Genomic DNA, 12,534 nt, shown 5'->3' on the forward strand with positions numbered 1-12,534 from the left:
AGCCATCATCCCAAGGTTACAACCAGGGTCAAAATAAGAGGCCAAGGCATCCCATCAACCATGCCATTGCTACAAACAAAACCAAATCCGCAACTTCCGATTCAGGTTGCAGCAAAGAGTTCGCCCCTGATGTTGCGGGACGCTTTTCAGGTCTATGTTTGTGAACAAAGGATGTATGTCTAGCTTTCTGACAATGACCAGCATTGAGCTGGCAGCCAACCCCACAATGCTTGGGAGTATTCCCACAATAGTTATTCTTGCCACAGCACGATCCGAACTTCGACCCCAGACAGGTAACATTCCCACCGCAGCGACCGTCGCGCGAAACGGCATGGTTGGCAGTACCGAGGGGCTTGGCCTTCCGAAGGATAGTAAGCTCAGAGCTCTCATCCATACGATACCAGTTCTCCTCGGGATCACCCAGCACTCGCCAACAGTCACCATACTATAGCCGTCTTTGGAGACTTTCTTGAGCATATGCTCTGTGAGGTTATAAACAGTCTGTTCGTGCACATCGTGAGCGATAACCAGCCAAGACTTGTCGGATGCCTTTCCACGGGCCAGATTCTTGTCGAAAATGTCCTTGGAACCCTGGATAGCATTGGGGCTGTCATGGCTATAATCTTCGGTATCAATGTCATACAGGATGACATGGTACCCTAGATTACCCATGTCTTTCAGACAGCCGGATTCCGCAGTACAACTGGAATATGGAGGACGCATGTACGTTGGAAAACCGCCCAAAATGTTTCGGAGAGCGACCTCATTCCACAGAATCTGAATTCGGCGTTGTTCTGGTGTGATTTTGCTAAGATCCTGATGCGACCAGGTATGACTGGCGATCTGGTGTCCACTCTGATACATGCGTTCGATCATCGAGGCCCAGGGCATGCCTGGCGTATCTATGGGTCCTTTGGCGTTATTGTTGCCTGTGATGAAGAAAGTCACCTTTGCATCGTACTTGTCGAGCAAATCGAGGAGATCCTCTGTGTACTTGTTCGGGCCATCGTCGAATGTCAAGGCAACATTTCCTGCCCCAACGCATGACCGGACAGCTTTGGGACCGTATGGAACCTTGCCAATTGTGGGTCGAGGGATACCGGACGTTGGAGGTCCGTCAGGCGTCATATGAGCATCGCAATGGCCGTAATCGATCTGGCAATCAGGCGAGCGACAGTGGGCTTTTGTTTTCCCGCAGTAGCCTAGGTCCTGTCAACCTAGCCTTCTTTGCGCGGAAGTGAAAGACCAACCTGCAGTCGAACAGCAACCATCATCGGAGCATTTGCCGAAGCCACGGCCGCATCGGGCCTGCGGGTTACGTTCCACCAAAGCATGGGGGATATCATTCCCGTCAAGCTCAGTGATCGAATGAATACCCTCGAGCGTACTGCTTGGCTGAAGGGTAGCACGCGCGGCTGAGCATGCTATGGTGCTGGCGATGGCCATCAATCGACTGAAGTGCATTTTTGAGGTATCAGTTGAGGATAAGTGAGATGTATCTGATAATATAGACGATAATACGAGATGGGTTTGTATATGGTGCAGTGCTTGGGATAAGAGTGAATGGTGAGATGATGAAGGACGGAAATCAACATGGAAGATAGTCCATGGGTGCTCACCCATTGCGAGCATTGCTCCCTAAGGAAGGCGCAGTATGACCCTGGTATAATGGCAGGAGCGAGGAGCAACCGTACCAGATAGTCGGAACATTAGCTGCTCTGGAGCCCTTCACATGTTCGTGTATAAGTTGCGACCACAGAGCTAACCTTTTCCACGATACTTCTAAACACTCCACGCCATTTGCATCGCATAGCCACTTTATCACTCGCGAGGTGTGGGAAAGATTGTTCAACCATGTCTCACTTTTGGGCTAGTAATGCCGAAAGTCAATACCTAATTTTATAATATATTATTGGCATACTACAATCTCTTGTTATACATACCGTATGAGTGGTATGACAAGCCATACGAGCGCTCCCCTGACTCCTGAGTTCATACATAGAACAAACTAATTATCACCAAATAAAGAAAGGATGGAATAGGAAAGGCGCACAACCGAAAATAATGAAGAATAACGAGTAAAAATCTTTTTAAAAAAGAAAGCTTGTGACTGGACAGTAAGTTCAATTTAAGTCTTCACTGATTGATTGCAAACGCTAAAGGCTAGCAGAAACCTGGTTGCGACATATATATAGCTGGCATTCTGGCTCCCAACAACACACACCAATGTGCAATTATTTTTCCTTGTCTTGACTCGTAGCAGCAATCTAATTCCCTCAGTCTTGTAATTATAGATTAATTACCTTATATACTAAGGGAATGATAAAAAGGTACTGGTGCTATTGCTCAAATCTCTTCTGCATTGGTACAAGCTACCCTATGGTTGCTATCCTATTAGACTATGAAATGGACGAATGACGGAGGGTATCCGAAAAAATTCATTCAACTAGCTTGATTAATCTTTTTTGTATCTAGTATTCTAAGTCGCGATAACTTCACCAACGGTAGCAAAAACAAACGGAGCGAGCGTCGGAAGATGGGGACCGAACTTGGTCGGGCTGCTCCTTGCGACGCTACCGACGGTGGCAATGAGGTGCCTTCGGTGCACGACGCTCATTTGTGGATTATTGAACCTCTTGACGAGTTCGTCGACGAACGAGCTGAACTGAGCCTCTGAAAAATGAGGTACCAAGGCGGAAATAGCGGCCAGCGCTCTTTTCGTAACTACGGTACCAGCTGTGTCGTTGTCGATGATCGACATCACTGATTTCTGGAGAGCCGTCAACTCGGCCTCTTTGAGGAGTGGCCCGAAGCAGGTGACGACCTGAATCAGAACATCAATCGCATCGCTGCTAAAACCCTTGGAAGTATCTTTCTCTAGCATGCCCTTGATGACGGAGCCTCTTCTGCCAGACTGAGATGGTGTAGGACCGGTCAAGCGGGGAATGAGAATCTTGGAGACAGACGAGTAAGCCATGGAAACATCTGGAGTAGGTGGTTGCCCAGACTGAGGACGGGGAAGGGCGGTGACAATGACGCGTAGAGCAGTGTTAGGAACTGAGGTATCGATGGTCTGGGATGCTGTCAGGTTCGAGAGCTTTTCGAGGATGGTAGTGAGGCTTTCGGAAGGCAGTCGATTTACAAGTGGACCGAGACTGATGATTATAGTCAACCATATATTCGACCTAAGTACAAAACGCAAGGCGTGTACTATAGACTAACCATTTCAATGCTTGATTTTGAACATCGCCATGTTGATCATCCAAGGCATTGAGCAAGCCGTCCGCCAGCCGTGATGAGGAAAACTGATCGTGCGCCAAATATGCAGAGGTGGGGCTGTTGAGAATCCCCAGAAGATCGTTCAGCGACATGTACCTCATGTCAGGATCTGGATCATCCAGTTTCGAGAGCAGACCATTGAGGTTCTGTTGGACTGCCTGTCGGTCCGCCATGGCTGTATACCCCGCACAACAAATTCCAGTCGAACAAGATGATAGTAGGTAAGCTGGAGGACAAATGTTGAACGTGGAGAATGTGGTATAAGGGGCGAAAGTACAGCACGAGAGTCAGGGTGGTGCGATCTTAAACAGGATACCGAGTGAGGTTGGAGGTACCTCTGAATGACTTATCGATTAGTCGGTATCAATCCAATCTAGCTTCATGGAGTGGCTGTCAAGTGGGGTATAGCTCCTACGGGAGACCATAGGGGTGCACGGTGCAGTTTGGTCTCCTCAGGCAATGAATTGTATCCTCCCGTAGAACTTTTGAACTACGGCCCGTATAGTTACGGATAATAGCATTCATCACTAAGATAGGCCAATATGACCTTGCTGAATACAGGTAGATTATTGGCAATTGCACCCCATAGTAGACACCGTCAATTCCTTCTCACTATTCTCCTTTCTGATTTATTCACTGTTAAGTGAATTGCGCCTTCCTGTTGTAGATGGCTATTCGAGGAATGTAATTTCGAAGTTCAAGAAGCCCCAGCATCTTTGCAATGAACTTAGGTGGACCAAGTCCACGAACTGAGCCACTTTGCACCATTATCCCTCGATTCGTTCAGGTGTCTACCAGAAATCATGGCGAAATAGAACCAAGAACATGATGAGGGCGGAATGACTCCCCCAAGCCTGACATTGAGCATATCACTGATCCGAAATCCCCTCGAGCCCACCCCCCACCAAAAACAAAGTCCAAAATGCCCTCAACAGATAAACTGGAATTCTCCTTTGGAGGCCTCGAATGAGATCCCCGAGAGCTTGTTGCTGCCGGTTTTCCTCCCGTTTGGAGCTTTGCGGTCGGCTATCCTGGTCCGCTGCCAGCCGACATCGCAGAATGGATCGATCCTGAGCTTGGAACAAGTTCAAGATTTCTTGGACTACAGTCAAGACTATTCTGGTTGGCACGACTCGATGAACTAGTCGCCGCGATTGACAATCCAGGCTTATACTATGAGTGACGACTGACGAGATCATCAAGATTCCCTCCAATGTCACGGTTTTGGGAAGATGGACAAATTCCTTCTGTTGTCTACAACAATCCATTTGATCTTCCTCGAATGTGTTTTCCGAATACCCTTATCACTATACAAATTGCTACAAGTGGTTGCTTAAGGGATCGGGTATCTGCTTTACAAAATGTCGCTGGTCACAGAATTCAATACTTGCTGAATTCCCCTGGCAATGTTCCTACACTACCAATTACAGCTATTTAGAATTACAGAAATTTCTTCAGCTGCAAGGTGTGATCTCGCTTTGCTTCGGCACGCCACAGCCCCTGAGATTTAATCAGTAGCCCTCTGGTTTGACGAGGTAGCTTGGGCTTCACTGGTGGAAGTGGAACAGGATATGCTTATTAAGGAAGGAGTGTATGTTGCCAGGATTCAGAATATGTATGTATCCGGTATTAGCTTCTTCTAAGGACCAAAAGATACGTCCTTGTTTGTTCTAGAATCAACAAACTTTGGGTATTTCAGCTCATGGCAACGCCAGACATCCATGTAGAACCGTGGAAGGGGATGTCTCAAGAATACGAGCAAAGGTGAGACTACCCAGGGACATGGTTGGGCTAGCCTCACTGTGTGGCTTCTTCGAGCGGCAAATTACAAAGAATTTGAGCAGGTGATATGCCATAATTGATGATGTTTTTAACATGCTCGTGTTCTAACATTAGACGTTCAGCCCTCTTCTCAGCTCCTGAAACCAAGTTAGTGCGGAGCTTTCTGGAATACGTGTGCTGCATGGTGACTAAACTAGGTAGGATAAGTGGTAGCGGGAGGGTGGTGTCTGAAAACACTGACAAATGAACAGATATGTATGATCGCCAGAAATAACGAAGGAGCTGACTCTCCTGTCTTAAAGCGAAGTGGCTTCTGGACGGTTCCATACCTATGGATCTGCGTGAGCCATATTGAATTGGCGAATAGAGTACGCATTCCACCTGAGACTTTCAGGGGTGCGGTACCTTCTTGTAGTTTCTTCTATCAGTTCTAGAATTTCGATCATGTAACCGGAGAGTGTATACAGTGTCGGATTATAGCGTGGTGGCGTTGACGTGTTGCCTGGGAGGTTGCCACACTATTAGGTTCCCATACTTATGGCACTATAACATTTTCCCTAGTATATCTTGGTTGCACACATATAAATATTGGCATGAAGCCTGATCTTTCGTCAGAACCATCGTGAGTTTCGTGGGCTGCAAGGAAGAACTAGGACGGCCTGATCCAGCAATGGCGAGAAAAAGCAAAAACCCACCTTCTAGTCGAAGACGTCCACCTATATGGTGGACTGCTCAGGAAGATGGAATCCTCTTCAGGACTGTCCACACTTGCACGATTCGTGGGGAGGACCAGTCTCCTCCATCAGATCCGAAGAAAGCCAGAAAAGATACCATCGCATGGAAGCTGGTTGCACAATCATTACCAGGGAGGACGAATAGAGATTGCCGCAAGAGATGGTTCAAGATCGACCGTCGCTGGGTGCAAGGGCCTTGGGCGTCAGATGAAGAGACGCGATTAAGGGAAGCTGTTGCAATATACGGACCCGAGTGAGTGTTATCGGCGTCGTTGTTCCGTTGTATCAAGGATATAGACTAACTGTTTGTTAGATGGGACGAGGTTTCAGTCTCAGTCAAAACAAGGAATCCTGACCGTGAGTATCTCCTCCCCACATAGATATACAGAGTGAATGCTCACACATATAACGAGACAAAAGAATGCTCGGAGCACTGGGCGCAAATTCTCCATCCAATCGTCGCCAGCAGAAGCCGGGAAGAGACGGATGTAAGTCGAATCTATTGCTAAACTGCCAGGCGTCATCTTACAAGTCTCCCACAGGATATCGAGCTACTAGATGTAGTTGCTCATGATGGCCATCAATCAAGTTACGGCCAGACAGAGTTAGCAGGATGGCCAATATTAGAACTCAGGAACCGGTAAGCAATGGTTTTCTTAGGGCCTTTTATTCCACTATTTCTGACTGTCCTGCCTCAGTGCAATGTCGATTTGCTGGCAGCAAAACTCTGTGCCTCGGCGTCCTCAAATTCCCCAAGCAGCGGCTGTGCTCGGACAGCATATCATTATGGGAAATGCAACATACAATACTTCCATCGTTCTACAAGAAAATCCTGTGATGCTCGATATCTATCAGCAACCGTTTGGGCAGCCCACCAGCGAGCATCGAACAATATGTGGCAACGGCTTGATTGAACAGAGCCTCTATGCATGCAATAGCCACGGCGTACCACAGATTTTAACGTCATACGCAACACCGACTCATGAGCAGTCACGATATTTTCAGGCACAAAAATGGGCCTTGGGAGCGTTAGCCAAGGAACATCACTCCATAACTGTGGTCGGGAGTGTTGCAGACCAGCAGTTGGGTCCGGTATTTGAGTATATGCTACACCAAGGGATCCACGCTGCCATCCACGTTCGTTGAGACGACACAAATGGATAGGGTACTGTACTGCTGCTTAATAGACGAATACCGTTTTTGGGAAGTGAAGAAGGTCTCCCGCTCATAGCTAAAGGTTAAGTATTATAAAACGTACTTGTTCGACGTGTATGTGATCATGTACATATGTAGAAAATGTGAGGTAGAAGTTGGCTAATTCGCTGAACTATCTAGGGACTATCTGTTGCTTAAATACCCTATCTAGATTATCCTATTTATCTACTTCTTTGTCCCTCGTTTCTTTTGTCTTAGATTCCTTTATTCCAGATTCTTTTGTCTGTCAGAGTATGCCATTATAGATATCCTTTCTCAAGAGGTAATATGGTGAATACTTGGGCAGCCATATTCAACAACATACGTACAGATGTATATACCTACATGCCAGCTAAGATGCAATGCCCTGCCAAGTGCATAAATCCGCCACCATACCGAAAACGGCAAGTTTACTTCGCCCCAGGCTGTGTCGTTCTGCTCTAGTGGAGACACTTCAGTGGCATATCGAAGCCTAAGTATTCTATGACGTGCTGTACTTAACTTGTCGAGCTCCCCCTTTATTTGAAATAACAAGAATGGAGCAACCAAGAGCAACAGTATCTCATTACAAGTTCAAGCTCATGCCCGAGTTCTTCGTAAATTACCATGAAATCGCCAGGCAAAGCCCAGACTCGAAAGTAACCACCCAACCGAGCCTCGGTCTTATCGACCAACCCTATAGCGCACCAAGCAATACCCAGCCAGACGATGAACCCAAGAAGCCGTGGGAACGATTCGCAGCGTACATAAACCAACTAAATGCAGAAAGCCCAGACAGCGTGACCTATAAGATCATCTATTTAACCAGGCATGGCCTCGGTATACACAATGTTTTCGAAGCAAAGGTCGGCAGAGAAGCATGGAATGTATGTGATCACTCTTCCCCATTTTATTTCACCTATCTAGTCAACCTCACTAATAAAATCAGAACTACTGGTCCCACCTCGACGGAGACGGTACCGTCTCTTGGGTAGATGCAAAGCTAACAGAAGCCGGCATCCAACAAGCGGAAGCGCTGAGCCAATTCTGGACAGATGCTGTGACTACGGAGAAGGTATCACTTCCAGAGTCGCTATACACGAGCCCTCTAGCGCGATGTCTTGAGACTACGCGGCTCGTGTTCTCCCAACCTATGGAGCAATCCGGAGAGCCGTTTCAGCCTGTAGTAAAGGAGCTGTTGAGGGAGCGATTAACGGATCATACGTGCGACAAGAGAAGTACACGGACGTGGATTGAAGGCCATTATCCTTCTTACTTAATTGAGTCTGGGTTTTCGGAAGAAGATCTTCTGTGGAGCCCGGATCGGTGGGAGTCTGTTGAGGAGCATGTTGCCAGGAAGCAGAAAGTTCTTGAGGAGCTTTTTGCGCAAGATTCTAGTTCGGTTATCTCTCTTACGGTCCACTCATATGCGATTTCGGCGATCCTTAGGGCTTGTGGGTATGAAGAGTTTAGAGTCCGTGAGGGTTCGACGATTGCCTTGTTAGTTCGTGGAGACAGAATAGGGTTGTCCTAATATGGTTTGAAGACCATGTATGCAGGGACTGTGCCATGAAATATAGTTTCCAATCGCTATGCAGATAGGTAATCTGAGCACAGTCTACTAGAATAATCAGATTGTATGTCTAGAGCATTTGACAATATGCGACTGTAAGAAAGAACTGGTGGCTAGCGAGGGTATATATCTCTATTTACAAAATATCAAATCGTAAATGCGTCACAGGTGAAATCTTGGAAAACAACAAGGCCAAATATAGAGACACAGAGGACTGCCGCCTCGAGGGAAGACCAGCTCCGTCGTGTTTTCCGTCTGGGAAAATGTGATATATGATTTATGAACACTTGAAAAGCCTGGCTATATGATGTCTGTCACTTTTTACCATCCGCGCCCATTGCAGATTGCCGTGTGCCAGTCGAAGAAGCTGGACCTGACTTGGAAGTTTCACAGAGTTTGAGATCCCTATTGAGGTCGAAGCTCTGCTGCAGCCAGCTGCCTGCATCGGCGATCGCCTGAGTAAGGTTAAAGCTGTCGGCACCTGGAAAGCCCTGCTGCCCTTCCTGAGCGGTGGGTGGTGTTGTCCCCGTTAATGTCATTGGGAGAACGCTATGCTGTGTCTCATGCCCAGAAGACCGACGGTGAAGAGGACTTGAGTGTATGTAACTATTGTCCTGTTCGCAATGTGCCTCACTAGAAGCTGACGAGGGTGGTGATGATAGCTTAAAGCTGGCAGTTTTTAATTTCTTTCTACCTGTTAAGTGCTTCACTGGGGACATAGTCCGACGGTTTGGCTTCTTTTCTGTACTGAAGGTAAACGGCGTAACCGCATCAATCATGCACTGGGTGCTTTGCCACTGGCCGGCAGTCATAGGTGCCTTGACCCCACTACTTGCCCCAGCTCTACTGGGAGTGGACAGTCGATGGAAAGGAGTAATATCCTTCGCTATAGGCGAAGAAAGGTTGGAGGAATTAGGAGTGTGCTGCTTTTCTGGAGATGCTATATCATGTTCCGGGCTGTCGAGGTCATTCTGGAACGACCTCTGTGCGTGAAGGAGAGCCGCCTGAGTAGAGAATTGAGGATCGGGGATGGTGTCACCGTCATACTCTGAGTTGCTTCTTGGTACTGCAATCGAGTGCAAGGACGTGATGTCTGTCATGGTTGGGTTTGCACGCACTTGTTGAGCTGACGGTAACCTCTCACTAGTGTTCCCCTTATTCACAGTGCTTGTAGATCGAAACTTCGCCGACTGAGAAACAGATATATTGCCAATCGCTTTTGTAGTGCTAGTAGAAATGAAAAGGTCTTTAGGGTCTTTGTCGACCTCAGACCGGCTATGTTCATTGGGATGAGCCAGAAACATATCTTGTGGAGATAATGCCTCTTTCTCTGCAGGTTGGTTACCTTTTGTGCAATCTGATGGGCGTGGCGCTTCTTCAGCGTCCATATCCCCGGCGATAGGGGATTTAGAGCTTCTTGTTTCGTTGGAGACACGGGGCTTCCTCCGACGGTACTCAAATTGCGGTAGATGCGACGATGGCGCTAGGACACAAAATGAAGGGCCTTGACTCACGGCACCGGATGTGGCCGCTTCAATTCCAAGACCGGGAAGGTCCTGCTCCTTGGCAGGGGAAGAGGCGATGCTGTTTGGGATCCGGCTGACATCGAGAGGGTCAGGACCGGGGCCATCATGTTCAGGGGAAAATGATGTGCGACGTTCTGAAAAGGATCCGTCTTGATGCTCAAAAGATGTAGTCTGGCTGTTGTTTCTAGCGTCTTTAGAGGCGCGACTCTTGGTTGAGTAGCGGGATGACAATGTTGTTGTTGGTGATGTGGGGGGGTCAACATTTTGAAAGCTAATTTGTTTCCGGTCTTTCTTTAACCAAGCTTCATTTGTGTGTCTCAAAGTGCTGGAAAGCTGCAACTGTGCGTTCGAATCAACTGGCCTCGCCCACGGTATTGACGTCCGAGGCGTGCTCGGAGAAACTGACTTCCTTTTTCGTTTATCACGCGAGCGACCGAGGGGAGCAGAAGCATCTCTACTGTGACCCGAAAAACGGACATCTGAATCTGGAGCGACAGTGGGTGGCCTCGAATCGCGTTTTTCCCGGGGCTCTTGGTATGTTCTTCTTCTCCGAGAGTTGGTTTCATGTATCACAGGGCTAGCTGGAATCTCGGGCTCTTTGGGCGGCCGTATCGTCTTGTGGTCAGGCGGTATCGTTCGTTTTCTATTGGTCTTCCAAGGGTTTACCCAGCCTTCATCGAAGCGCCCCCGTAGAGAAGCGGAGAGAATGAAGAGGGGTTTGCCCTGGAGATATGACTCGGCAAGTTTCTCAATCCTCTGACGTTGCGCATCAAGTTCCTCGTCATTCAGTTCATCGTCGGAGCCAAGAAGACCACTGTTGTCTAGATCGGATGTCGGCGGAGAGCATGTTTCCAGAGTAAGCGGCGACACCGGTCGACGAGGTGGCATCTGGGTGGGATGAAATCATCAATGGGTATGATTGTTTACTGTGCAGCAGCAGTCGAATACTGACTGCATTTGAGCGACCGAGGACTTGATGGTTGAGTGCGGCTGAGAGATCCTCATATCTTTTGCAACAATGTGTTGTTGGGTACTGCAATGGTAATGGACCGATAATGCTCCATTTGCGTCAGATCAAAGCTTTTCTTAGCTCTTGTGGAAGTTCCGGTGTGGTCACGCGAAGCAAACCACTTAACGCGCCCGCCACTGATTCCCGCAGCAACGTGGTGGATGCTGGATTATTGAAGGCCCGACGATGTTGACACTTCCTAGTGTTGGACAAAGCTAAATGCGGATTATTTGCAAAGCGCCCAGCCGCTCTGTAATTTCTGAGTGTTTTTCCAGGCTTCTGCATTCTGATTGGCCGCTCATTCAAGTAACACGTGATTGTATTCTTATACACCTGTAGTACTACTGTATTGTATGGTAGTACGCCTATAATTAATCTACGCTCTTCCTTAATTCTAATTTCTATCTCTGCCTATCTATAAATCTTACTTCTATACTCTATCCCTAGCTTGAACTGCTGGAACTGTTCAAATAATTGAATTGCTCAGCCGGCGTAGTATAAGAACAGAAATCACTAGTTTAAGATAGTCTAACTAAACTAAAGCTTTGCGGGTTGCTAAGTTATAGTGTATTATCGGGATCTAATATCTATGAGATAAAGAAGTGTTGGGGTCTAGCAGACAAATACAGACAATTCTTTCCTGATACAGTGGAATTCAATGGAGATAAACTAACAGAATAGCCCGCCCAAGCACCGCCCTTCTAGATTGCCATTGGAGAATAGCCAAAATCCTCATTGTATCTGGCATGGCAGAAATATTGGAACTGGAATATGCGAAGTATGAAGATTTAACGAGCAATACCTATCAACTTCGTGAAGACGGAGGTACAACTCTTGTGCGCTAACCTTGAACTGTGGTCGTATGCCGTTGGGTAGAGGATACGGGTCGGAGGTCGGATTGAAGTTTTCCCCCCTGAAATGAAACAAACTGACAACAAATAGCGGGATGGGTTGAAGCTAACTGCCTTAATTGATCGAAAGTCCATCAACAAATGAGCGAGGAAAAAATTCCAAAAAATTCCAAAAAAATTGATAATAATAAAAGAAAATAAAAAGAGAGGGATAAAAAGAATGAAGAATAAAGGGGCGACATCAATTCTGGTGGAATCAATTGCCATTGATGAACAATAAGAATACATGCACATGTTTTGGTCCTGACAATAATGTCCGACTCCTGTTTACCAAATTAAATTGCCCGAAACACTTGGAGCCCTGGCATCCATATTGACGCCTTGCAGCGGGTTGTGGCCTGCCAGTAGGATGAGGACTTATGCTACTCCTCACTTCCATTGGCCCTCAGCAATTCAGTCCAGTTTCCACTGCCAACACATACTCTGTAGTGGGTGTATGTACGGAGTAGCGTCCATCTCTTTTTTTTTTTTGACAAAATGGTGGGAAATCTCAATGACTTCTGCTTTGGGTTATAGCGGAATTTCCCCGACGTAAGGCACGAGTGAT

General features: G+C 47.2%; 5 protein-coding genes across 5 annotated transcripts; 2 read left to right on the forward strand and 3 right to left on the reverse strand.

The window, feature by feature from the left end:
* Positions 1–69: 69 nt before the first annotated feature.
* ANOM_002585 (chitin deacetylase CDA6) lies at positions 70–1,464 on the reverse strand (the record flags this gene model as incomplete). The annotated part of the gene is made up of 2 exons (XM_015547842.1): positions 70–1,202; positions 1,251–1,464. The coding sequence occupies 2 exons, from the start codon at positions 1,462–1,464 to the stop codon at positions 70–72; spliced, it is 1,347 nt and encodes a 448-aa protein (XP_015409827.1).
* Positions 1,465–2,479: 1,015 nt separating this feature from the next.
* Positions 2,480–3,452, reverse strand: ANOM_002586 (uncharacterized protein; the record flags this gene model as incomplete). The annotated part of the gene is made up of 2 exons (XM_015547843.1): positions 2,480–3,155; positions 3,223–3,452. The coding sequence occupies 2 exons, from the start codon at positions 3,450–3,452 to the stop codon at positions 2,480–2,482; spliced, it is 906 nt and encodes a 301-aa protein (XP_015409828.1).
* Positions 3,453–5,731: 2,279 nt separating this feature from the next.
* On the forward strand, positions 5,732–6,941 carry ANOM_002587 (uncharacterized protein; the record flags this gene model as incomplete). The annotated part of the gene is made up of 5 exons (XM_015547844.1): positions 5,732–6,048; positions 6,109–6,152; positions 6,216–6,283; positions 6,338–6,435; positions 6,494–6,941. 5 exons carry the CDS (start codon positions 5,732–5,734, stop codon positions 6,939–6,941), a joined length of 975 nt encoding a protein of 324 aa, XP_015409829.1.
* A 584-nt stretch (positions 6,942–7,525) lies between these two features.
* Positions 7,526–8,502, forward strand: ANOM_002588 (histidine phosphatase family protein; the record flags this gene model as incomplete). Its single annotated transcript, XM_015547845.1, has 2 exons — positions 7,526–7,855; positions 7,918–8,502. 2 exons carry the CDS (start codon positions 7,526–7,528, stop codon positions 8,500–8,502), a joined length of 915 nt encoding a protein of 304 aa, XP_015409820.1.
* A 353-nt stretch (positions 8,503–8,855) lies between these two features.
* Positions 8,856–10,955, reverse strand: ANOM_002589 (uncharacterized protein; the record flags this gene model as incomplete). Its single annotated transcript, XM_015547846.1, has 1 exon — positions 8,856–10,955. One exon carries the CDS (start codon positions 10,953–10,955, stop codon positions 8,856–8,858), a length of 2,100 nt encoding a protein of 699 aa, XP_015409821.1.
* Positions 10,956–12,534: the final 1,579 nt, after the last annotated feature.

This window comes from Aspergillus nomiae (assembly GCF_001204775.2).
Source record: "Aspergillus nomiae NRRL 13137 chromosome Unknown contig00042, whole genome shotgun sequence".
Taxonomy (NCBI): Eukaryota; Fungi; Ascomycota; class Eurotiomycetes; order Eurotiales; family Aspergillaceae; genus Aspergillus; species Aspergillus nomiae.